Genomic DNA, 27,464 nt, shown 5'->3' on the forward strand with positions numbered 1-27,464 from the left:
CACATCAGATCAGCCGCCTCCTGAAGCCGTGCGAGATCACTGTGCTCTGGTACTTGGAGAGAGGCGAATGTAAAGGCATGTCGGCAATCTTTATCTCCGGCGGGCCCTTCTTCAGGACGATCTTCCGATCTTCCCCATGACAGAGCCTCTCACTGTAACCCCAGAACAGAGAGTCTTCCAAGGGGCCAGCATAGATCCCACAGGTTTCTGCTTGCTAAGAGAGAAAACGCTCTGCTGAACAGCATGCCAGAACTAGACGCCATTTTTCATGTTAGGTTTAAAGTCTTTTTCTTGCCTCCTCTACAACACCCACCTCGTGACTATATTGGAATTTGTGACTAATGTGGATGCTGATAATTGAACACAGGTCTTCTGGAAGTGCTCTTTTCTGCAAGCCAGTGATTCTCAACATTCCTAATGCTGCAACCCTTTAATACAATTCCTTTAATACAATAATGTTGTGGTGACCCTAACCATAAAATTATTTTGTTGCTACTTCATAACTGTAATTTTGCTGCTGTGACGAATCATAATGTAAATATAGGATATGTAACCCCTTTAAAAGGGTCGTTCATTCCCAGAGGTGTATTGACCCACAGGTTGAGAACCACTGTGCTAAGCCATCTCTCTGTGTCTGTCTGTCTTTCAGGATCTCACTAGGTAACCTTAGCTTTTGTACCTATGTAGACCAGGCTGTCCTTGAACTCACAGAGATCCTCTTGCCTCTGCCTCCCTGTGCTGGGATTAAATGTGTGTGCTGCCATGTCTGGCTTTTCCTTTTCTTTTTAATTTTTAAATTACATTTATGTAAGTGCATCATCACCTAGGGAAAAATGGAAAAGAAAGAATAAGCTAGAGTTTGTTAGCAGCTACTCAGCGTGAGCATTTTATTTCATTTCATGGTAACTCCTTAAGTTAGAACTCTATATACACAAAGTCACTGGTAATATTGTAAACGTTGTTGGGACTATGCTAAACTTCCTTGTAAGAGTGAAACATCCTAAAATCTGTAAAGATCCAGCTGAACATGTCAGCTCAATGGTACAGTGTGCTGAGCAATGTAGGAAAGCCTGGAGGGTCAACCCTCACAACCAAAGCAAAAACAAAACAAAACACAAGGAAAAGAAAGAGGGGCTGATGAGGTGGCTGAGTTGATAAAGGCTCCTGTTGTGAGTGGCACTGGCCTGAGTTCAGTCCCTGGGACCACACACACACACACACACACACACACATAAATGAAACACACTTTTCATAAAAACATTTGAGCTTTTTTAAATTAACTGTTTTTCCAATTTCCATTCATAAAGTTTGTACCTTGTATTTCTAATACCAGAAAATGGTAACTATAAGTAGTGTGTCACCATGGAATGCTATTTGCTAAGCCAAAAATTATATGAATAGAGCCCAATACTAAGACTGAAGAAAAAAAAAGGAATGGTAGTTCATGCCTCTATTCCCAGCATTTGTGAGGCAGAGTCAGGTGGATCTCTGAATTTGAGGCCAGCCTTGTCTACATGCAAGTTCCAGGACAGCCGGGGATATAAAGGAAACTCCTGTCTCTCTCTCTCTCTCTCTCTCTCTCTCTCTCTCTCTCACACACACACACACACACACACACACACACACACACTAAATAAAACTGAAGAAAGTCTTAATAATAAGCATATATAGACTGGCATTTGATACCTGAATTTTAATTTCTTTAGCTTTTTGTTTTTTAAAGTAGTGGGTAAAAATACATATTCCCCAGGGAAAACATAACCCCTCCTATTTTATAGCATTATACATGAGCATTTTACAAGGAATAATTGAGCCATTTTTATAATCTATATCATCCCATGTAAATATAATTTGTAAGACTTCTGTTTTGACAAAACATATTTATTCAACATTATTTATTCTAGTGACATTTGAAAATTATTTACACTATAATACATTCTAAATTTTCTTTTTCTGTCTTTTTTGTTTTTGTTTTTGAGACAGGGTATCTCTGTGTAGCCTTGGTTGTCCTAGACTCACTCTGTAGACTGGGCTGGCCTCAAACTCACAGAGATCTGCCCTGCCTCTGCCTCCCTGAGTGCTGGGATTACAGGCGTGTGGCACTGAACCCAGTTTCTAACTCTTCTTTAAAGAAACAACTTACTAGACAGGTATGGTGGCTCATGCCTGTAAACCTAGCACTGGAGGATAATCATGAGTTCGGAGCCAGGCTGGGCTATAGAGTGAGTTCTAGGACAACCTGGGCTCCAGAGTTGAGACTCAAATTGAGAGAGAGGAGAGAGGAAGGAGGAGGAAAAGGAGAATAAAAAGAAGGCAAAGAAGAAAGAAGAAGAGAGAAGGAAGGAAGGGGAAGAGAAGGAAGAGGGAGCAGAGAAGGGAAAAGAAGAGACCTATAATGGCCAATCTGAATCTGAAAAATGTTTTCAAATTAAGTAGTAGCACTGAGCGGGCACATCTTCTCTGTAAATCGAGCCCAACTGTTTCCATGGCTCTCTACTTAAATATTCAGTACCATCTAAAACCATCATTCCTGTACTGCAGCAACACCATTCACAGCACCTCCTCCTGCTGGGCCTCTAACAGTGCAAATAAGTCTGACGGGACCTTCTCAGATGTGTAGTGTATCCACTTTCAGTTTGTATGTGGGTTATTTTTGTTTACAAGTATGAGTAAAAATACATAAAATAGCTTTTGCATAGCTATATGTGTCTTAGAGATTATACTAAATCGGTTTTATTTTTATCATCACATTTAGTTTATGTAGTGAGTTTGTGTGCATTCATATGTGAGCATGTGTATGTGTGTGTGTGTGTGTGTGTGTGTGTGTGTGTGTGTGTAGTTCAGCTTTCTCCTTCCATCCTGTGAGTAACAGGTCAGACTCAAGCTGTCAGGCTTGGGGGAAAACACCTTTGTCTCTGCCATTCCTTAGGCAGGCATTAACCTGAATACTTATGAGGAAATACCTTCAGATTCACACTCCTGAATTTCATGTTTTCTTTCCAAGGCATAACGTAACGTGTCGGGATCATCCCCTGCTTCAGTGAGAACCGGGGCAGGTGAATATCCTCATGCCTGAACATTACAAAAGGAGAAAGGAAATCTCGAGTTAACCGGAGTCCATGCCGTTCTAAGAAATGGATGCAGTTGTGCTCATCTCATCCTACAGCTGCGGGACAGAGAGTTGTGTTGCTGAGGTTCATCTAACAGTGAACCGGCCCTTTAAACCTCTCAGCAACCAGCCATCTGGGTGTCTTGGCTCAGGCCTGTAATCCCAACAGTCAGGAAGCAAGAGAATTGCCACGGAGACCCTCCTAGTTACACACTGAGTACTGAGCCAGCTCGGGCTAGAGTGAGACTCTTCCACAAAACAAAGCAACTGTCTTTGGGGTTTATTTGTTTGTTTGTGTGTTTTGTCTTTAATTTGGGTTTCCATTGCTGGGAAGAAACACCATGATGAAGGCAAGTCTTATAAGGAAAAACATTTGATTGGGGCTAGCTTACAGTTTCAGAGGCTTAAAAACTCCATCATGATCATGGTGGGAAACATGGCAATATCTAGGCAGATGTGGTGCTGAGGGCAGCCAGGAGGAGACTGCCTTATGCTGGGCAGAGCATGAGCATATATATGAAACCTCAAAGCCTGCCTCCACAGTGACACACTTCCTCCAACAAGGCCACACCTCCTAACAGTGCCACTCCCAATGGGACAAGCACTCAAACACATGAAGCTATGGAAAGGAAGCTATTCAAACCACCATATTCCACTCCCTGGCCCCTATAGACTTGTAGCCATAACATAATGCAAAACGCATTTAGCCCAACTTCAAAAGTCCTCACAGTCTCACGGTCTATCACAGTCTCATCAATGTTTAAAAGTCCAAAAATCAAAGTCTCTTCTGAGATTCACGCAGTCTCTTAACTACTGTAATCCCCTATAAAATCAAAATCAGAAAGTGGATCATATACTTTTTTTTTTTTTTTTTCGAGACAGGGTTTCTTCATGTAGCCTTGGCTGTCCTGTACTCTCTTTGTAGGCCAAGCTGGCCTCAAACTCAAAGATCCACCTGCCTCTCCCTTCCAGAGTGCTGGGGATACAGGTGTAGGCCACCATGCCCAGCTAGATCATAAACTTTCAACATATCATGGCACATGATGTTCCAAAATGTAGGGAAGGGAGCACAGTGAAGAAGGCAAACTGAAAGTCAGATGGGCAAACTTCCACTCTGAACACTTCTTTCTCTTGCGCTGGCTCCACCCTGCTAGCAGGTCTCCTTGGAGTATCCCACAGTTCTGGCGTCTCTAACATCTTGGGGTCTCCAAGGCAATCCAGGCTTCACCTTCAGGGTTTCACACAATGGACTCTCTGGACCTCCAGCAAGGACACCGATGCCACATTCCTTGCCTCAGCAACTTGCCCTAGTCTCTGAGGGAGATTTCTTCACTCTAAAGCCAGAATCATGTGGCCAAAGCTGCCAAATTCTGCTGCTTCCTAGGGACTGGAACATGGTCCCTTTGTTCAATTACACTTTCACCAGCTTTCTGTTTTCATGGTTTCTTCACTGCCTAACTTTGGTTGTTCTAGAACTAGCTCTGTAAACCAGGCTGGCCTTGAGCTCAGATATCAGCTTGCCTTTGTCCCCTGAGGCCTAGCATTAAAGGCATGTACCACCATGCCTGGACCTAAGCTTTTAATTCCTGAACACAGGATTTAGTTTCATTCCACTTTCTGGTGACCCCTTAACCCTTGAATCGTAGTTTTTTGCCGGAGCCAGCCGGGCAGAGTCGAACGGTTCTTGAGTTGGGTGTGAGGATTAAAATTAATAAAATAAACACACAGCACACAGGAAACTTTTTAAAGGTCCAGACTCGACAGCCACAGCAAAAGGCAGACTGCTGCAGCAAGCAGTGCCAGCAGCAAGTCTCAAGTCTCTGCCTGCCTCCTCTGCCTCCAGCCTTCTGACTACTTTATTTTTTGAGTAGTTACTTTTTGCCAGTAAAACATCTCAGAACAATAGGTTAATTTGCACAAGGAGCCTGGGGAAGAGGTGTAACCCTCATAAGCTATCCCACCTGTTGTCACAAACAAAAGGAGATGGACTTGCAAGTTCTCCTCTGCCATTAGTAAAGGCCTCCTAAAAGCCATCTCTCTGTTGAGATTTAAATATCAAAGCAGGCCGCTGAGTCACGGCTCCCAACAGTTTGTATTTTCCATTCCCAACTTGCTATATTTGATCAAAATGCTCTTCATAAGAGTGAACCACAGGACAGAGATTATACTAGGTTGTTCTGAGATTTCCTTTGTCAATGCAATGAATCTAAATTTCTTCACTTTGGCCTCAGCCAGACTCTTCAAACATGAACAAAAGCAAATTCTTCACCAAAATACTACACAAACAATCTCTAGGCAACTTACTAAAGTTCTTCTCTGAAACTTCTTGAGCCAGGCCTGAAAAGTTCAAATCACCGTCTGTTTTCCATGCTTCTACTAGGATGGCCCATTAAGTCTCACTTAAAGCATTCTACTGCTTTGCTAATCCAGTCCCTCAAATCACAGTCCTCCAAACAAAAGCATGGTCAGGCCTCACAGCAATACCCCAGTCCCTGGTACCAACTTTTGCCTTAGTTTGGGTTTCTTTTGTTGTGAAGAGACACCATGACCATGGCACTCTTGTGAGGAAAAACATTTAATTGGGGCTGCCTCAGAGGTTTAGTTCATTGTCATCATGATGGGAAGCATGGCAGCATCCAGACAGACATGGTGCTGGAGGAGCTGAGAGTTCTATATCCCAGAGGAGTCTGTCTTACACTGGGTAGAACTTGAGGATATAAATATATGTAGCCTGCCTTCAGGGACATACTTCTTCCAACAAGGCAACACCTCCAACATGGCCTATTTACTAATAGTGATACTCCTTATGGGCCAACCACTCAAACACATGAATCTACGGGGGCCGAACCTATTCAAACCACCATAGCAACCAACCCAACTATCAATGGTATCGAGGCAGGACTGGGCCTGTGTACCCCAACTACAAATGTACACACAACCCATTTTTGCTTTTATTTATATGTATGGGCAGATGCCTTTCAGAGGGAAATAGGCATTAGAGCCCCTGGGGCTAGAATTAGAGGCAGTTGTCATCTGCTCCATATTCATGTTAGGTCTGCTCCTCTGAGCCATCCCACCAGCCACTACCATTTTATTTTAAGACTGAATGTAGTACACCATAATTTGCTCACAGAGACTAAGTGGCAAACACAGGGCCTGCATGGGTCTGCACCAGGTCCTCCACATATATGTTATGGGTGTTAACTAGGTGTTTTTGTGGGACTCCTAACCATGGGAGTAGGCGTATGCCTCCTCTTTTCTGAGGAGGAAATAGAGTGGGAGTGAGTCTGGGCAAGAGGGAAGGGGTACTGACAGGAGTGGAAACTCTGGTTGGGATGTATTATATTAGAGAAAAAAAAATCTATTTTTTTAATTTTTAATTTTATTAATTACAGTTTATTCACTTTGTATCCCAGCTGTAGCCCGCTCTCCATCCCCTCCTCCCTCCCTCCCTCTTCTTCCTCTATGCCCCTCCCCCACTCCAATGATAGGGGAGGTCCTCCTCCCCTTCCATCTAACCCTGGTCTATCAGGTCTCATCAGGACTGGCTTCTTTGTCTTCCTCTGTGGACTGATAAGGCTGCTCCCCTCTCAGGTGGAGGTGATCAAAGAGCCAGCCCCTGAGTTCATGTCAGAGACAGTCCCTGTTCCCATTACTAGGGAACCCTCTTGGACACTGAGCTGCCATGGGCTACATCTGTGCATGGGTTCTAGGTTATCTCCATGCATGGTCCTTGGAGTATCAGTCTCAGTATCCCCCATGCCCAGATTTTTTGGTTTTGTTGCTGTCCTTGTGGAGCTGCTGTTTCCATGTCTTTCTTTCGCTCCCTTCTTTCGTAAGTTTCCCTGCACTCTGGCCAAAGTTTGGCTGTGAATCTCAGGAAAAAAATTTAAAAAAAAAAAAAAAAAGGAGAGGTTGCAGCACAGAGAGCTGAGCAGTTACGAGCGCTTGAATGTTCATCCTTATGAGAACAGTAGTTGTTTCCAGCACTCACACTGGGCTGCCTGTGGCCCCAATTCCCCCCAAATGTGACAGCCTTTCCTGGCCTCCAACGACACCCAGACACACACACACAGCCCCCATAAACTCATGCAAACACATACATATATTTTGTAATAAAAAAAATGGAAATTTTAAGGGGCACAAGGGAAGGAGATGCAGTTTCGATGGTAGAGAGCTTGCCTAATACATTCAAAGCCCGAGTCCCATCTCTAGCACTGTTTGGTGCTGCACACCTGTATCCCTCGCATTCTGGAAGAGATCAAGTCCAAAGTCATTCTCAGTTATAGAGGGAGGTCAAATCCAGTTTGGACTACTTGAGGCCCTGACCTAGGGGTGAAGTGGAGGGAGGCTGATGAAGCTCAATGGCAGAGCACTGGCCTAGCATGTGAGAGGCCCTGTTCTGTCTCCATTTCAGCACAACAAACCACCAGCCCAGAACGCCAAGGTCCTTACTTATTGGCATGCTTGGGCGTACTCTCTTCTTCGGGGCTCTTCTCCAGTTTGGGTAGGGTTGGATGGGTGTCTTCTTCTAAAGCCATCACTGGCAGCAAATGACAGAATTCTCACCTAGAACCTTCCACAATCTAATTCCGATGAGACTGTTGCTGTTGAGGTAACAATCATCTTGCTGCCAGAGCAACCCTTACTAGCTAAGAGTATGGAGGTCAGAGCTGTTCGCAGCAAGTCTGTAAGTCTCTATAGAAAACAGTATGAATAAAAAAGAGGAATACATAGACACATTGCAAGTTTGACAAACGGGAAAAATCCATTGACTAGAGCCTGAGGATGTAGTTCAATTGGTGGAACTTGCTTAGAGTGACTGAACCATAGTTTCGATCTTTAAGTCTGTATAAATCAAGTGTAAAGGCCTGCAATCTTAGCTCTTGGGAGGAAGAGGCATGACGACCAGATGTTCAAGGCCATCGCTGACCACATAGGAAACTTGAGGCCAGCCTGGTCTGCAAGGTGAGTTCTAGGACAGCAAGAGCCACATATGGAAACCCCGTCTCAGAAAGAAAAAAAGCTTCTGATATTTGCTTTTGACAAACACATGGTAAGAAGCTTCAGCATAGACTTAAGTTTCTATCTTTAAGACTGTTTGAACGGGCCGATGAGATGGCTCAGCAGAAAGGTGTTTAAGGTGCAAGACCCTACAACCTAGAACCCACTTAGAGGGGAAGAGAGAGCTGACACCTCATGCATGGCTCCCCTGCCTCCCTTCTCCTATGCATACAATAGTAAATTAACTTCTAAAAATGCCCAAAACTACTAGAGCACGGTATCACAAAGCCGTATCTCAGCACTGCTTAGGACTGAGCACGCCAACACCCTGCCCACCCTACAGGGACCACTCAAAGTACCAGCTGGACAATTTATACATATTGCAGGACACTTTAATGGAATGTGTTAAAACCAAAGCATAGTTCACCACAAAGATGAATCAGAAAACAAAAGCATCTTAATGGCATGAAACAGTGAGCTGGACAGTGATCACAGCTAGAACTAGGCTAACAGCACATGCAGAATGAGAAATTAAACCCGTGCTATACACCCCTCAGGCACAGACATCTTTAAACACTGCCGTCCATGGCATGACTGCCAACATGTATTTTTTTACTTCAAAGAAGAAACAAAAACAGCTTTCCTTCTCCAGATTCAGTGCACAGTAAAGCAATCTCAGTAGAAATGTTAACTTTTTCTTTTTTTAAACAAAAGTTTATTCTTCAAAAGGTCCAAAAGGTGCTTAAAAGAGGTCTAAATCCTGAGGATGGTCAACCTCAATGGCTTCCTCAGCATCCAGTTTGGTTTCGCCTGGTCCTTCCTGGGCTTCATCAAGGGAGGCCAGGGCCTCATTAGTGTCACTTGCAAAAGTTTCTCGTGATGTATCATCCTCCTCTTGGAAATTTAGACTTTTAATAGCTTGTTTCATTTTTTTCCCCAATAGTTGTGTTCTTCTTTTTCTAGCAGCTTTTTTATTTTCATATTCCTTTTGATTTTCAATGTAGAAAATGTCCTGAAATAAAAAGAACTTTGGTTAAAAATAACAAACAAACAAACAAAAAAACACCCCATGCCACACACTGTGGCGGACGCCTATGATCCCAGCACTTTGGGAGGCAGAGGCAGGCGAATCTCTGAATTTGAGGCCAGCCTGGTCTACAAAGTGAGTCTAGGACAGCCAGGGCTATACAGAGAAATCCTGTCTCGGAAAAAAAAAATTATATATATAATATACATATATATAATATATATTATATATATGGCAGGCCCTTTATAGTTATCTATTTCACACACACACACACACACACACACACACACACACACACGAAACAACTAGTGAGCTCACGACACTGCTATATTCAAAACTGCAACTCATACCACATATCCGTTTGCTACAAGGAAATCTTTACTTTAAATTAACTATAATCGATCACACAAAACCCACAACAATAAGAGAGTAAAGATGTACTAACTTTGAAATGTTGTAACTATATATGGCTGGCTGCCTGTGCTAAGAAATTAAACAAAGTGACCTGTGTGCGTAAGAACATGGCACTTGTGGAATGCAACAACAATCCATCTCTTAAAAATATTATTGTAGGGGCTGGAAAGATGGCAGTTAAGAGCACTTGCTACTTTTCTAGAGGACTTGGGTTCAGTTTCCAGCACCAACATGTAATGTAACACTGTTAACTCCAGTTTCAGGGAATCCAACACTCTCCTCTGGCTCCTAAGAGCTCTGCACACACATGCTCTGAACAGACATGTAGGCAAACACACACACACACACACACACACACACACACACACACACAAAATAAAAATAGATATTGAGGAACACAGTGCTTACTACTGGTACTACTGAAATTCCAGACCCGCGACTTGTAGTTTATAGCTACCTCATCCCAAACAGTGACAACCAAAAATGTACTGTGGGTAGCAAAACCAGTATGAATCAGTATATACTGTTATGAGACAGTCTCATTCTACTGCCAGGACTAGCCTGAACTATGTAGACCACAGGAGCCTCACACTGTGAAGATCCTCCTGCCTCTGCCTCCCAAGTGCTGGGATTACAGGTGTGTGCCACCACATCCTGGTTTCAAGAGGAAAGCTGCATTTTTCCTTTATGTAGACACACTTTATTAAGTATCTTGATCTTAAAACACTCTTACTAATGATGTTTGGAAATGTGCTAACGGTTATGAAGTTCCTTTCCCACCAGGCACTGTAAGTCTTATTTAAAAGGGAACTGGAGGTGGGGCATGGCGGTGCACACCTTTGATTCCAGCGCTCAGGAACAGAGGTAGGTACATCTCTGTTCGTCTGAGGCAAGCCAGGGTTGCACGGTGAGACCCTATCTCAAAAACAAAACTCACCAAACTATTACCCTTTCATTTTCCCCAAACACACACGTGCACACTCATTCCTCTCTGAGACAGGTTATTACTCTGCAGTCCTAGTGGCCTCAAATCTGCCTGCTGCTGTCTCCTTTATATTTTCTACAACTATAAGGTCTCCCAAAGAAGAACAATCAATAATCAATCCCCTCCCCTGAAAAAAAAAAAAAAGAGAAAGAGAAAGAAAAAGAAAGGGATGAAAGAAGGGAAGTAGACAGAAAGCCACCAGGCTGGTGAGCTAGCTCAGCGGGCAAGGGGGTGTGCGCACCAATCCTGATGACCCACGGTCAACCACCGGCTCCAAGGACCATTCTTTCCAGGATGGAAAGAAACTCTTCCTGTTACCTGTCATGTGATCTCCACACAGAGGAGGTCGAATTCCCTGGATCCAGAATAACACATGACAGGAAGCTACACGTGGATGCTGGGAACCAGCAGGTGCTCACTGCTCTCTCTCTAGCGGCCCTGCCGGTATGTTTTTCTAGTATTAAAAGTTTCTGAAAATTCAAAGATGGGGTATGGTGAAATCACCAGTTTTAGAGTCGGAGGGTTCTGAGTGGCTTCAGGCAACTCAGTTCCTCTACTTTTTATGTGTGTACAGGAAAAACCACCCCTCACACTCTGTGGAGTTCACACAGCAGTATCTAAATGCTGGTCATTTAGAAATCACTTGTGCAAGGCTACTTAAACTAGCTCTTAGGCCAGACATGATGCTATTCACACCTGTAACCCCAGCATTCAGGAGGTGGAGATAAGAGGGTTCTTAGTTTAAGACTAGACTTAACTGCAGAGAAAAGAGAACAGACAGCAAGTGCTTCTCCGCCCCATATTGTGCTAATTAACCCCTCACAACAGTTTCCCATTCCACCACTAAACAGCCAGAACTGTGCAAGTCCCCACCTTACCATGTACAAACAAGGTCATGTGCCTGTGGATGTGTGCACAAGTCTGGAGGTCAGATAATGGACATTAGATGTATTTCCTGATCCCTCTATTTTTTGGAGACAGGGTCTCTCATTAAACTCTCATTCAGAAGGCTGTGACTGGGCTGGTGGCCAGCTAATGAGCTCCAAGGGATTAACCTGTGTCTTTTTCTCACCTGAGCCTCCAGCATTGAGTTTACAGGTGTTACAGGTGTGCCCCGCTGCAACTGGCATTTTTTGTTTTCGGGTGTTCTTTCTTTCTTTCTTTCTTTCTTTCTTTCTTTCTTTCTTTCTTTCCTTTCTCTCTCTCTCTCTTTCTTTCTCTCTCTCTTTCTTTCTTTCTTTGACCGTCTCTTTTTTTTAAAAATCACCTCCCCCTTAAGTAATTTATTAGTTATTTTATGTACACTAACGGTCTGCCTGCACGTATGTCTGGGTGAGGGTGTCAGATCCCCTGTAACTGGAATCCCAGACAGTTGTGAGCTGCCTTGTGGTGCTGGAATATGAACCTCCATCCTTTGGAAGAACCACCAGTGCTCGTAACCATTGAGCCATCTCTCCAGCACCGAGCCAGAGTGTCTTTATGTGGTCCTGGCTGGCCTCAAACTCCAAAGACATGTCTGCCTCTCCCAAGTACTGGGATTAAGCTGTGCAGCACCAAACCCAACAGCAAGCCTTTTTAAGTGGATGCTGGGGATATGAACTGAGGCCCTCATGCTTTTGTGGCAGACACTTTACCAACTGAGGTACCTCTCCAGCTCTACAGTCCCTGCTTTAGAGATGAGAAAACTGTGCCTGCATGAGATCAAGTCACATACCCATGGTCACTATTAACTGCTAAATCAGATAATCATTTTCACCACATCAATCTAGTTTCTGAAAATATCCTGCTATCTGTTGTGCACTCAGGAAGATGGATCTTTTACCTACAGGCTTTTGAGAAGAATTACACTGTAGGGGGAAAAACACTGCTCAACAGCTGAGCCACCAAGGAAACACACATCCTTACAAATTGTGTTCTTCAAAATATCTGTCTATTCCCATGAGGAAAAAAGCAAGAGGAAACTAGACTCAGATATGTAATAAAAGGATGATTCCTGTGGAAATCTCAGTAACAGTTTCAACACACACACACACACACACACACACACACACCACCAAAAATACCTTACACTGCTACAACTGAAGAGCCAGGATTTTTATTATTTATTTAGATTTATTTTCATTATTTTATGTGTATGTGTTCTGCCTTCATGTGTGTCTGTGGACCACACTCCCTGGTGCTTGAGGAGGTGGTAAGCCTCCATGTGTGTCCTGGGAAATGAACTTGGGTCCTTTTACGACAATAACATGTGCTCTTAACCACTGAGCCAACTCTCTAGCCCAAGTCAGAATTTTTAAGTGGGGAGAGGAAGTCCATCATCAAGCACATGCAAACTATGTTCATAGGAGGCACCAGTTCAAGGTAAATGGCATCTATCCGGTATCAGTATTTAAAAACAGAATTAATGGTACGTTCATTCAAAGCCAGGAGGAGCTTGCTCTGAGGACTGGCCCAGATGGAAAACAGGTGGGAGTATTTATGGAAATTTTGGGTGGGAAGTAGCCCAGACAGGAATAATAAAAGCATGTGGCATGGGATATCAGGCTGGGAGACAAGGTAGCTTAGGGAGTTCGTATCTGTCCAGCCCCAGTGGCCTAAGGCTATTAAAATCTATCAGATGTCTATGTCTTTTATTTCTATTATAGCAGGTTAGGTAATAACCAGTGTAATAATTATATGCTATTAATAGTAAATATTAATAGCCTTTGTACAACTACTTAAGATTTTAAAATATTAGGTTTATGAGTAAATGCTGCATCTGTGTACATGTACACATGTACAACTGGTGACTACAGAGATCAGAAAAGGGCATTAGAGCGCCTGAAATTAGTTACAGACAGTTCTGAGTCACCATGTGGATGCTGGGAATTGAACCCAGGGCCTCTGCAAGAACAGCCAGTGCCCTTAACTGCTGAGCCATCTCTGTAGCACTGCTAATAGTTTTAACTAGGTAGCACAGTTACACACAAGCCCCACCCCACTTTGGGAGGGTATCTAGGCTGGCCTGGTGCTTGCTATAGAGCCAAAGATGACCATGAATTTCTGATCTTCCTGTCTCTACCTATTCCCAAGGGCTGGCATTATGGTTGTATGCCATCACACTCAGTTTATGTGGTGCTGAGGTTTGAACCCAAGGCTTCTGTGCACGACAGTCAAGAAGGCTACCAAGCAGGCTGCATCCTCAGTCCTAATCCATATTGCTCACTGACATGATAAAGAAAATGCAGAGCTGCTCCAGGACAACAGCTGTGGTTCCCATGGGAGAAGCTAATTTTAAAATGTGCCCACAAATGCTAACAGTAAATCACGTTCTCTATTTATCAAATGAAAGAGCACCATAAGCTGTGTGTAGCAGCAGGTATCTGTAATTACAGCCCTTTTTTAATCCCAGCACTCAGGTGGCTAAGTCAGGACTGTAATTACCAACCTGGACTGCATAGTGAGACTGTTGCCTCGAAAGAGAAAAAACAGGAACAGAGAAGCTCAGCAGGTAAAGATACTTGCTGCCAAGTCCAATGACCCAAGTCTATCCCTGCAGCTCACATGGTAGAAGAAGGTAATTAACGCCTCTGATCTCTATACTGCAATTGAACCCTGGCACCATGCACAAATGTCCAAACAGACACAAGTGTAATAAAAAAGGAAAAAAAAATCTCAAGTTTGAGTTGTGAAAAATCAACACTGTCCAGTTTTCTCTATAAGATGCTTGTTGAAGAACATTAACAGACTTGAGCCAGTCAAAACTGCAGCATGGACAGGGAAAAGGCCTCACTCAAACCCCTGGCTGAGGATGGACATGGTTTTGCCTGGTCTTTAATCCCAGCACTCAGAAAGCAGAGGTAGACGGATCTCTGTGAGATCTAGGCTAACCAGGGCTATATAGTAAGACCTCTTCTCGAAAACAAAACAAACTAGTTGGGGAGACGGCTCAGTGGCTCTTGTAGAAGACCTGAATTTGGTTCCCAGCACCCACATGGTGGCTTCAGGGTTTCTGATGTCCTCTTCTGGCTTCCACAGACACATGTTGACGCAGGCAAAACACTCAGACATATAAAAGAAAATCTAAAGCAAAAACCCCTAGCTCAAGAGATACTGGCAATGGGTGACTTCTGGTGGAGTGATTTTTCTCCTTGGATTGTGGCTCTGGTAGGTTGCCCATGCCACAGTAGACAGCCCACAGGCAGTGCTAACTAGACCAAGTGGGTTACTAAAAAACAGAAGAGGGCACAGGGCTAGGACATGTTATGAGTGATCTGGGAGGAGATGCATGAGAAATATGGCCAAAATACATTGTATACATATATAGAATTCTCAAATAAAAAATGTATTAGAAAATATAAGTAAGTGCAACAAAAAAGTTGTTTGTTGAGATAAGTAGAGCTGAACATCACGCTGTGTGCTACTTATTTCCAAATAAAACAGAAACAAAGGTAAACTAAGGGTGTCGTAGTATTAACCAATGATGAATCTAAGGGGAAAATATATACTCATTTATATTTCCATTTACTGTGTTTAAAATGCTCATTAATCAAGAGAAACTATTACAAAATGTAAAAAGTGCTGATCTTGGGTCTCATAGAGATAAAAACTTAACAAAATACATAGGTTTTACTTACTGATGAAAGGCAGTATCAATCCATTTAATAAAGCACCTATGGTTACAGAGATAGAAAATGAGCCTGGGTAGAAAACCAAAAAGTACTATGCATCTTTTTCTCCTGTTTGAGACAGGATCTCACATACTCTGCTGGCCTCAAAATCACAGAGATCCACCTGCCCCGCTAGGATTGTAGTCTGCACTACAATGCTGGGCTCTCCTTATCTCTGAAATGGAATTTTTCCTGGAACATGTAGCCATCTTCTGAGAGGTGGGATTACAAGTGTGGGCCCTAAGTCTGGCTTTCTGATGCACCATACAGCCAAGGACACAGTCGTTGTCATTACCTTAATTTGTTCTTCACTGATGCTGGGAGTGTTTTTCAGGAGATTCAGAAAAACCCCGCCGGGTGTTCTTCTTCTACTACCGTTCTACAAAAAGGAATGAAAAAATTAAACTACATAGACACTACATAGGTAATTTTTTGAGAATATTTCAAACTTATTCTTTGACAACTTCACATGTGAAGACTGACTACTTACTTAACAGTGCTGAGACAGAAGCAGGGCCTTCGCCATGCTAGGAAAGCTCTCAGTCACTGAGCAACAATGCCATACCACAGGCTCCATGAACGAACTAGGCATATTTGAACAGAGGTGCCCTTATAGAGACAGCCAGTGTGAAATTTGCAACCCAGATCTGATTCTGACTCTCTTTAAGATGTTATTTTATGTGTATGAGTGCTCTGTCTACCTGTAAGTATTGGTACCATGTGCATGCAGTGCCTACAGAAAACAAAGGTGTCAACTTCTCTGGGACTCAGTTATGAGCTGCCATGTGGGTGCTGGGACCCAAATTCAGGTCCTGTGAAAGAGGACTGCTGAGTTCTCTCTGTACCCCGTGATTCTGACTGTTAAAGTGAGGCAGGTATGGTAGCACAGGCCTTTAATTCCAGCATTTAGGAGGCAGAAGCAGGCAAATCTCTGAGTTTGAGGCTAGCCCGGTCTACAGAGTGAGTTCCAGGACAGCCAGGGTTACACAAAGAAATCCTGCCTCGAAAAAATAAATAAAGTAAAACAAACAAGGTAAAATGCACACAAAAAACATAATCAACATTAATACTATCTCAATCCAAAAAGATAAAATGGGATATTTAGTAACTGTCCTGCAGCTATTAAAAAGTCATCTAGGAAAATGTTAAAATGAGAGCTATACTTCAGGCTCAATGGAAGAGGGGATATTTAGTGTAAAAGTGAGTTTAGTCACCAGCATCACAGTGACAACAAAGAACCAACTAACCACACACACAAAATGCATGCACATACACAGATTCTGGACTAATGGCCAAAAGCACTATAATTATTGTTAAACGAAGCTTACTGAACATATTTCTTTTCTTAAGGCATGCCACAGTCCTCTTGAATTTACCCTCATACTACCCATGGGGGGGGGGCAGCTAACCACCAGAAAATAAAGAACAAAAATGTAAGACAGATGGTACTATGTAAAAAAGATCTTGTAAAGGATGCTAGTTCACAGAACAAGAGTTGAAACTCTGATTCAGGGTATTCTTAACTCCTGCAGCTAGAATGGACCTAAATAAAGCCCACCAAGAACTATTTCATTTAAAGTAAAAAGTCAAATCTGGGGCTGGAGAGATGGCTCATGGGCAAAAGAACTGTCTGCCCTTCCAGAGGACCTGGGTTCAATTCCCAGCACCCACATGGCAGCTCACAATTGTCTGCAACTCCTGTTCCAGGGATCGAACACCCAACAGATGACACATGTAGTCAAAACACCAATGTACATAAAATAAAAATTAAAAAAAAAAAAAAGTCAAATCAGAGAAACAAATTATTCCTCATTAGAGGCTGCCCACATCTCTTCTCAAATCTTATGTAGTGATTGAATGAGAATGACCCCATAGGCTCATGTTTGAATACCTGGTGCCAGTTAGTGGAACTGTTTGGGAAGGATCAGGAGGCATGGCCCTGTTGGAGGAGCTGTGTCACTGGGGGCAGGCTTTGAGGTTTCAAAGACTCAGTCACTCCCAGTGTTTCTCTCTCTGCCTTACGGCTGTGTCTTCAGGTGTAAGCTCTTAGCTACTGCTCCAGTGCCATCCTGCCTGTCCAATACTCACAGCCCCCAACCTTCTGTAAATACTTTCTTTTACAGGTTGCCTTGGTTATGATGTTTTAGCACAGCAATAGAGAAGTAACTAACACATCTTAAATCCTATTCTCTCATTAATTCTATTCCAGCCACAAAGACCCCCTTGTTCCTATCGTACACCAGGAAGAGATTAACTGAACATGCCAATTTTCAAGTCCATTTTCTACTTAGTCCATTTTCTTGCATTAAGTTTTAGTTTTGAGCCAGGTGTGATGCACACCTTTGATCCCAATACTCAGAGGCAGAGGCAACAGGCAGGTGAATGGATCTCTGTGAGTTTGAGGTCACCTGATTTACACAGTGAGTTCCAGGGCAGCCAAGGATACATAGTGAGGCTTATCTCAAAAAAACAAATTATACCCAAGGCAAATTCCTGCTCACTTTAAGAATTTCTGGCCCTAACATGTACCTGTCACTTCTTCCACAAACACACACACACAGATACATGCTTTGCCTTTTAAGCATGTTAAGATCTTTGCCCAGACCACATATTTATAGTTTCTGTTCTCTTTCTTTCTTTCTTTTTTCCGGAGACAGGGTTTCTCTGTGTATCCCTAGCTGTCCTGGACTCACTCTGTAGACCAGGCTAGTTTTAAACTCTGAGATCCACTTGCCTCTGCCTCCCTAAGTGCTGGGACTACAGGTTTGTGCCACTGTGCCCAGCTTTTTGCCCTCTTCTTTATATCTTAATTTGATCTATTTCTTTTCTTAAAATGTATAACTTTCTAATATACCTGGAATTATATTTATTTTTTTTAACCAACAAAATATTGCTTTTCAAGAGAGGAGTGCACGCCACATGGATATGAAGGTCAGTGGACAGCCTGTAGAAGTTGGTTGGCTGATTCATGACTCTACCTCGAGTGGAGAATGGATCTATGATTGGAACTCAGATGACCAGGCTTGGCAGCAAGTGCCTTTACCCACTAGGCCACCTCAGAGGCCATTATATATTCTTTGTGCTTGTTTTCTTTGAGTCAGGGCCTCGCTATGTAGGCTGCTGAGTCCGAAACTTACTAGGTAGGCCAGCTCAGTGATCCTCCTGTCTCAAGTGCTGGGATCACAGGCATGTGTCACCATGCCTGGCCATATAATTACTGAAACAAACTTGAATTTTTCTTGTTTTCCAACTTTAACAGTTTTCAGTACAAAGCAGGCACTCAATAATTATTCAAAGGGGACATATCAAAAGTATTTAGTAGACCAGTATTAACTCACTATAATATACAGTTTTCTTTTTTTAAAAATCCCATTGCTACTAAACCTTTAGCTTCATGGTCGAGTAAATGAAAATATATCTTATGTGACTAATTTTATCTTGTTTTGCTGATTTCTAAAATTTAAGATTACAGGCTGTTTCTTCAGCCACTGTTATCAATTCTTTTTCATAATTTTAAGTTTTATCTGTGATAGCGTTGAATGCTAGTACTCAAAGCCAGGGGCATAGAATCCTGGTGGAACTGGAGTTAAGAGAGGCTCTGAGCCATCTGAACTGGCTGGTTTTATGCCAACTGGACAAAGTTGGGAGTCAGAGAAGGAGTCTCAGTTGAGGAAATGCCTCCACAAGATCCAGCTCTATGGCACTGATCACTAATGGAGAGAGGGCCAAGCCCACTATAGGTGGTGCCATCCCTGGGCACCACCTACAAGATCCAGCTCTATGGCACTGATCACTAATGGAGAGAGGGCCGAGCCCACTGTAGGTGGTGCCATCCCTGGGCTGGTTTCTATAAGAAAGTAGGCTCAACCCTAGTGGTGGTGGTGCATGCCTTTAATCCCAGCACTGAGGAGGCAGAGGTAAATGGATCTCCGTGAGTTCGAGGCCAGCCTGGTCTACAGAGTGAATTACAGAGCAGCCAGGGCTAAAACAGAGAAACTTTGTGTCGAAAACCAAAACCCCAAACAAAACAAACAAACAAAGCAAAAACCAGGCTGAGAAAGCCAAGAGGAACAAACTAGACAAACAAGCAGCAACCCTCCATGGCCTCTGCATCAGCTTCTGCCTCCAGATTCCTGCCCTGTTCTGAGTTCCTGTCCTGACCGCCTACCGTGATGAACAGAAATATGGAAGGTGTAAGCCAAATAAACTCCTTCCCCATAACTTGGTCATGGTATTTCATCACAGCACTAGAATCCCTAATTAAGACACCACCCAACATGGGTCCTGGGAATTAAACTTAGGCCCTTTCAAGAACACTATGAGCCCTTAACCACTGGGCTCTCTGTAGCCCCCAATACTATCGATCCTGTAGGTTTATTTTCTGTCTATTCCCATAGCATGTTATCTATGTTATCCGTGTTGTACCTAGTAACACAACACAAACTAAGAGCAGCAAGTCAGAAGGAAGATAATTACATGTACACCCTTATTTCACAGTGAAATCTGTAAAGCCACTCTCTAAGTGCTATTGCCTTTGGTCTCGCCAGAAAGGAAACAGTGAACAGTTTTTCTCCCATTACTGCCATCCTACTCTAGGGGCTCCCCCCACCCCCATATCTACCATCCCTGAACTTTTAATACACATGGGTATACTACACATCGATTGGTGATTTGCTGACTTACTTTTGAGGCTGTTGTGGAAACCCCAGAATTTTTTTTTTTTTTTTACTATTCATTTTTGGCTGCATGTATGTGTATGAGGGTGTCAGATCACTTAGAGCTGGATTATAGATAGTTGTGAGCTGCCATGTCGGGGCTGGGACGATCAACCAGTATTCCCTGCCACTGAATCACCCCCACTCCAAGCAATCTTTTGTCTTCGCTTCCTACATGCTGAGATTACAGGCATATCCCATCCCACCCAGCTCTATTTGGGTTTTAGAACTTCACAAGTGTTCTGTTTTCTTTTCCAGACAGAGTTTTACTCTGTAAGCCAAGCTGGCCTTGCGCCCATGCCAGGCATTAAGCTGATACCTTATGTGGATCCTCTCATCTAATCCTTACAGCACAGGATTCAACTTCATCCCCATCCGAGGAGACTGAACACAAGGAATCAAATAATTTAGCCAAATCACAGGAAGTTGTATTCCAAAACCAAACCCTTCAAACTCTTTCAATTTCTTCCAGACAGCTGTCTTAAAACTGTCCCTGTAAGAGGCATGACAACATGACTGTAATATCAGCACTGATGAGGCTGAGGTATTCCATATCTGGTAACTGGCACTGCATACATTGTGAATCCTGCCATCAAAAAGGGAGTGTGAGTGAGTGTGTGTGTGTGTGTGTGTGTGTGCAACAAAGAGGCAAGTTCATTATGCTTAGAAAAAAGAGTCTGATGATAACATAAAAGCAGAAACAGTAAAGTGGCCTTACCATTATAAAAAGTCCACCATTTTGTTCAACTTCAGCAGTTTCCATCAGAAGTTCAATGGCCTTTTTGTTCCCAATTATCCTCACCACTCGGGCTATCAGGTCTTTCTTAGGTTCCTGTAACCTGAGAACACAAAGCACTACTTGTTGAAATCTACTTTAATCACCACTGTAGTTCTCAACTAGAACCCAAATTTTACTGATAACATCTGCTCCCCTAAATCCTCATCCACGAGCTGTGACATGGAGACCACCTCACCTTTAGTCACAGAAAAGGACATTAACCTCAAGTTTCACGTTAGCTCTTACACGAAAGCTTTTCATTTGCCTTGCTGGACTATGGCAACTCTCAAAATAAATGAGCACTCAAAGCCAAGGTGAATGAATCCACCTCTAATGTAAAGATGATAAACTAGTGCACTTCTCCACAAACAGCAAATACAGTGTGCCTTCAGTTGTGCTTTAAATAAGCTTAACTCTTCTAACTAGATCAGAGAGAGCCACGGTCCCCAGACAGGAAGGTACACAGTGCAGAAGGCTTTTGGTTTCCAATGAAACCTAGTTACCTTGGACTCTCCTCACAGGAGGCAAAGCAGTACTGCAGGAAAGCATTGGACTGGGAGAGAGCGACCAAGGGCTTAGCTTCAGGTCCAACACTCACAAGTCAGCAGCCTTGCAGAGGGCACGAAATACTGGGATTAAGTTCCCGATCTCCAAGAAGTCTTTGGTTTGTAGTGCTACTTTTTTTAAAATACAAATTTCTATTTAACGGTTTTTATATGTGTAAGTGCACTGCCTGCACGTATGCCTCATGTTTGATGTCCAGAAGGACAGGTCACCTGTAACTGTACCTGAAGCCCACACCTGATTTTGACACTTTTTACATTTTATTGCCAGTCATTGGTGGCACACATCTTCAATGCCAGCAGAGGCTGGTTGTTCTCTGAGTTCAAGGCCCACCTGGTGTACAAATCAAGACCAGGACAGCCAAGGCTACACAGAGAAACCCTGTCTCGAAAAATAAAATAACAGAGCAACAAAAAGTGTACGACCACACCTGGCCAGAAATTCACTTTAAAACAAAAACAACAGAAAAAGGTTTTCTCTTTGTTTTATGTGTACAAGTGTTCTGCCTGCATATATTTGTGTGCACCAGGTGCAAGCAGTGCCCACAGAGCCCAAAAGAGGGTGTTGGATGGTCTGGGATGATTGGAGTTTAGATGACCGTGAGTGCCACGTGAGTACTGGGATCAAACCTGGATCCTCTGGAAGAACAGCCATTGCTCTCATCATCTCTCTAGCCCCAAACATCTTGACTATTAGAGAGAAAAACCATAAACAAAACAAACTGGTACTGGTGTCAACTGAAAAGTAAACACTTGTTTCCCTAACAGCAATACCCATTTCCAAATATGAATAGTGACTTGGAGCTAAGAAAAGTTAATTAGATCTGAACCTGTGAAAAATATATGAATTGCCAATTTAGCACCCACCAAAAAAATTCTCTTTACCCAAAAGAAATGAAAATGTAAGATGAAGGATTTGCAAGTAAAAATTAATTAACAGCATTATTCATAATAAATAAACGTAGGCTATCCATCCTGTCTGGAGATACACAAATCTATATACATACAATAAAATATTCCATGTATGGTGGTGCACGGCTGTGAACCCAGCCCTTAGGAGGCAGAGGCAGGAAGATGAGAGTTCAAGACCCACGGTTACACAGCACATTTGAGGCCAGCATGGGCTATGGAAAACCATTCTCAAAACAAAATACTCAAATACACAAAAAGCAACACTCCTTAAGTAATTTAAGAAAACAAGCAGCTAGGCGTCAGTGGTTCACACCTTTAATTCCAGCGCTTGGGAAGCAGAACTAAGCAGATCTCTTTTGAGTATGAGGCCAGTCTGATCTACACAGTAACTTCCTCAGACTGGTTTTAGCTCAGTGGTTCCTTCAACAATACAACAATTTACACAGTGAGCTCCAGGTACAAAGTGAGACCATCTCAAAATAAAAAAGGAAAAAAAAAGTACTAATTAGTTCCTGCTACAATATGTTGATATTAAAAATGAAGAAACTAGCCAGGCATAGTGGTGCATGCCTTCAATCCCCTCGGGAAGCAGAGGCAGGTCAATCTATCACTGAGTTCAAAGCTAGCCTGGTCTACAGAGCCACACAGAGAAACCCTAATCTTAGAAAAAAGAAAAGAACTTGCACAAAAAACATATACTGCATTGCTGATCTGTACGGCAAATTTTCAAGGACAACAAGTAAAATATATTTGTCTGGGAAGGACAGTAGGGATACAAACAGTAAATTGACATATGTACATAGACACAAAGATTTTGCTGGGTGATGGAAAGAGGGTTTTAAATGCAACAGATGAAAAAAAGAAAAAGCAATGGTTGTAAAGCTAGATAAATTTGACTCAGTGGGGAAAAAAACACCCCACAAAATGAATGACTATCATGTTAATATAAATGATTATCATATTAACATATCAGCTATTTTATTTTTCACCTTAGAATATAACATTTAAAAGTTACATCCATTTTTTTGGGGGTGGGGGGTGGCTATGTCATGGCACAAACGTAGAGGTCAGAAGACAACTTGCAGGAGTCGGTTCTCTACTTCCACCATGTGAGACCAAGGATTAACTGATACCAGGCCGGGCAACAAGTGACTTTACCACTGAACCAGCTTGCCAGCCCCATCTTTTTTTCCTTTTAAGGCAATACCTCATCTAACTCAGGCTGGTATCGAACCCCCATGTAGCTGAGAATGATCTTGAACTTCGGATCTTCCATCTCCTTAGTGCTGGGATCACAGGCATGTAACACTGTGCCCAGTTTATGAGGTGTTAAGGATTGAACTCAGGGTGTCGTACATGTCAGGCAAGCACTATACCAATTGAGCTACACCTCCAGCTCAAAGTTATTTTTGAAAAGACACAAATGCATTCATATAGTCAAATACACACTGGGTTAATTCCTTTGAGGAAAAGGAAAAATAAAAAAAGGCAAAACCAGCTGGGCACAGTGGCACAAGCCTATAATCCCAGCACTCAGTGAGGCAGGGGCAGGCAGATCTTTGTAAGTTCAAGGCTAGCCTGGTCTACAAAGCAAGTACAGGACAGCCAAGACTACACAGAGAAACCCTGTCTTGAAAAAAACAAAACAAAACAAAAGGCAAAACCAAAACCCCACAGCCAGGTGTGGTCCACACTTTAATCCCAGCTCTGGAAGGGAGGCAGGTGACTCTCTGAGAGTTTCAGGCCAGCCTTGCCTAGGAAACTCCAGGACAGCTGGGACTGCAGAGAAACACTGTCTCAAAAACCAAACCAAAACTTCAGCAAGGAAGATATTTAGCATCTATTTCATTTCCTGTACATACCAGAGATGTGACCAAGTGCTTACCTGAAAGCAATTTCATCAGCTACTTTCTCCTGAGAATCATCTTCTGTGATCTCGTAGCGGCCTTTATAGTTCATTTCTAGTCTGTTACCAAGTCTCTCTTTGACAGGCCGTTTCCGCTTGAGATGACCCTGCCCATTCTCCTCTTCCTTGGACCCTGTTTTTTTGTCACCGTGCATATATTCATCTAGATCTTTGTCTAATTCTTTTGTATATTCTTGAGATTCCCTCCTGAGTTTCTTAGCAAGCAAATAATTATAGGTCTCAGACTGCCTGCTTTTGTCGATGGTGCCATCCATTCCCAAGATGCCAAGTTCAGTGGCCACTGCGTCTTGATTCTGCTCCTGTAGCACAGCACCCCAGATGTTGTTCACCTTCTTTCCTCCATTGAGAGCTGTTTTCTGACCGCTCTGGCCAAACGGGATGGGCTCGGGTTTGGGAGGGGGATTAAGACATTTCTGTCGCTTCCGTTTCCAAGGAGAGCCATCGTCATCGGAATCCTGACTCTCCTCACTTGAATCCACATGTTTAACAGTCCGATAATTTGTCGACGGTGCATATGCAACGCTGCCCCCGCCCAGTACTTTCTGCAAGAAGAAATTACAGTCAGCTCCACCAAACATTAATTCCACCTACCATGGACTATTTTTTGCAACGATGTAGGTGCTGTGATTGCCTGTGGCACTAGTGATCAAGAGGCTGAGGCAGGAGCATCAGGACAACTCAGGTCACACAGTGGAGTCAGGCCCCTCTGAGCTGCCACAGCAAGACCTCAGTAAGAAGAGGCAGGAGAACGAATGTAGTAGATATCCAGCTGGAGCATCCAAAATGATCCTGCTCCAAAGACAGCTGAAACCAATCTAGTCCCTGTTAAATTAACAAGGTTCTGAAAGATCTCCTTCTAAAAATTTACCAAAGGCTTTACTTCTCATCTTTAAAGATCAGCATGCATGAGAATGACATACACAGTAACTGTCACTGGCAGTTAAGACAGTTACCTTTCTTTCCAAAAATATGTATTTTCTAGTTGGACATATCAACTTTCTTTATATGGTTCTGTGGCTACTCCTTTAAGATCTGATGGTGTAGCAGGGCTTTATGATTCATGCTTTAAATGCCAGCACTCCTGGGAAACAGAGGCAGGCAGATCTATTTGAGTTCAGAATTACATAGTTCTTGATTCTGCCAGGGATACACAGTGAGACCCTATCCCAGCAAAAAAAGAGAAGAAAGAAGAAAGGAAGGAAGAACAAAGGAAAGAAAGAAAGAAAGAAAAGAGAAGATCTGATGATAAGCTCCTATGGGGAAAGACTCCCAGACATTTTACTTTTAACTGCGGGTGTCAGCAGGTGCAGTAACACACACCTGTGACTGGCGCTCAGGAGGCTGAGGCAGGAGGATCCTGGGCTACAAAAACAGACCCTGTCTCAAAAATAACCAACAAACAACAACAAAACCCTCAAAATTCAGATTTCACAGCCTGTCAACCAATTAAATTGCAATAAAAAAAATTAAAGGGGCTGAAAAACTAAGATCTTAGTATTAATTCTCTAAGACATCTACATGTGAAGAAAACCACTTAAAAATAATTGCAACATAGTAACTATACAAATTTATGCGGTATAATATGCTGTTTCAACTTATGTACATATTTCATAAAGCTCAAACGGGGCTGTTAGCATGTCCATCACTTTAAACACATTTCTTTATGGTAAGAAGATTCAAAATCCTTTTACTTGGGGGAGGGGATACGGGAGTGCATTACGCTTGGCTTATAGGTACTGGGGATTGAACTCAGGTCCTCCTGCATGCTAGGCAAGCACTCTACCAATCGAGCTACACTCCGATCCCTCTTGCCGACTATTTGCAAATATATGCTCTCGTTAACTAATCATGTTATGCAACAGAGCACCTGAATTTATTTCTAACTGTAACCTTGTCCTCAATCTTTGTTTTTTTATACAAAACACAAAATCAAGCATTTATTGAATTCCTCCAGCAATAACTGCTGCTAACTGGCCAGGCCTTACAGTGTACATTAAGTATTTTGTCTGCATCATACAGTACAGCCCTCAGCCGTGTGTCATGCCAGTTCCACCAGAACACCAAAACAGGGCAGTTAAATGGTTTTTCAGATAGTGCCGGTGCCAAGGCTTAAGGGCAGGTAGCCTGGCAGGAAAGCCTTCTAAGGGAGCAACAGGAATCTCAACAAAAGTCTCAGAACATTTGGAAGCAGCCTCGAGTCACGGTGGCGCACGCCTGTGATCTCCCTTCTGGAGGATGAAAGGCAGGACGACGGCTCAAGTGCCAGGTCAGCTTGGGTTACATACCCAGATGCCATCCACAACCACGGGCAGCTCAAACAAAGCCTGGTGCCTCCATGCTGCACGTGAAGCCTGATTATGCTCGTGGGGGAACACTAAGACCCGGCCCCGAGCCGGGGCAATGAGCCAGGGGCAAAACGAGCACCAGAAGCAGTTTCTGGTCTCCGGCCACCACATCGCACGTTTGGGCAAAAGTCCGTCTCCCGGGGCATCTGTGCAGGAGCGGGTCAGTTTGGAGAAGTGGGAGCCGCCAGAGAGGGATGGATGCTCGCCCGTTCCGGGATGCCGTGAGGCTCGGCTGGGCCCCGCGGCCTCCGGCCCCCCACGTCCCAAGGCCTCCCGCGCCCCTCCCGCCCCGCCGCGCTCCCCGGCGTCCCGCCGGGTCTCCCGCGCGCCCTCTTGCTCACCGCCATTTGCAGCGGCCTGTCGCTGGGGACGACCGTCATGTCGGAATCCGAGTCGGAAAGCTGCCCCTCTTCCATATCGCCAGCCTCCAGCGCCATCTTCCCGCGGCGCGCAGGTTCAGGAGAGCGCTTCCGGCGGACGGAGGGAAGGCCTAATGGCCGTGCTCCGGCGCCCCCGTGCGGGCGGGCCCGCGGCGTCTCCGCAGGCCCGGGCGAGCGTCACCATAGCCAAACTCGCCGCTGCGGGGTGAGGAGGCGCTCCCGGGTTCCGCTCTGACCTCCCGCCTCTCACCCGGATGCCCTGGAACAGGCCTTCCGGCGGCTGCTCTGCGCTTTCCCCTCAGCTCACCGCCTCACCCTGCGCTAGCTGGGGGCACGCGTAGCTGTGCTTATATGGTCGCTGTCGCACTTCTGTTCCTGGGCAGCCTCTTGGTGAGGCTGCTTTTCCGCAGTCCCCCTTGGGCTAAAGTAACTAAGCTCTTCTTCCAGAGATGACAGAAATGGCACATGTCGCCCCAGGGTATTTGGTTAATCACAGCTACATTTATTATTAAGGTGTTGTTAATGTTGTTAATAATGGGCCTTTATTGTAAGCATTCCTTTTAATGTTTATTTTTTTCCCTTTAACCTAAGCTCGTGGAAGCAAGGGCAATTTGACCCTTTATTTTTTGCAAGGAATAAAATCATGTTACTACTGC

The 27,464-nt window shown here is 43.6% G+C and overlaps 2 protein-coding genes across 2 annotated transcripts; both read right to left on the reverse strand.

Annotated features, from left to right (window-relative positions):
- Positions 1 to 4: 4 nt before the first annotated feature.
- Positions 5 to 8,339, reverse strand: Spmip10 (sperm microtubule inner protein 10). Its single transcript, XM_021658803.2, has 3 exons — positions 7,565 to 8,339; positions 2,964 to 3,072; positions 5 to 214 (listed from the first exon to the last, which is right to left on the reverse strand). Exons 1-3 carry the CDS (start codon positions 7,648 to 7,650, stop codon positions 5 to 7), a joined length of 405 nt encoding a protein of 134 aa, XP_021514478.1. The 5' UTR covers positions 7,651 to 8,339.
- Positions 8,340 to 8,483: 144 nt separating this feature from the next.
- On the reverse strand, positions 8,484 to 27,059 carry Phax (phosphorylated adaptor for RNA export). The gene is made up of 5 exons (XM_021658802.2): positions 26,770 to 27,059; positions 24,042 to 24,625; positions 20,622 to 20,742; positions 15,484 to 15,567; positions 8,484 to 9,125 (listed from the first exon to the last, which is right to left on the reverse strand). The coding sequence occupies exons 1-5, from the start codon at positions 26,863 to 26,865 to the stop codon at positions 8,856 to 8,858; spliced, it is 1,155 nt and encodes a 384-aa protein (XP_021514477.1). The 5' UTR covers positions 26,866 to 27,059; the 3' UTR covers positions 8,484 to 8,855.
- Between the last annotated feature and the right edge of the window lie 405 nt (positions 27,060 to 27,464).

Source organism: Meriones unguiculatus, chromosome 2 (genome assembly GCF_030254825.1).
Source record: "Meriones unguiculatus strain TT.TT164.6M chromosome 2, Bangor_MerUng_6.1, whole genome shotgun sequence".
NCBI classification, from domain to species: domain Eukaryota; kingdom Metazoa; phylum Chordata; class Mammalia; order Rodentia; family Muridae; genus Meriones; species Meriones unguiculatus.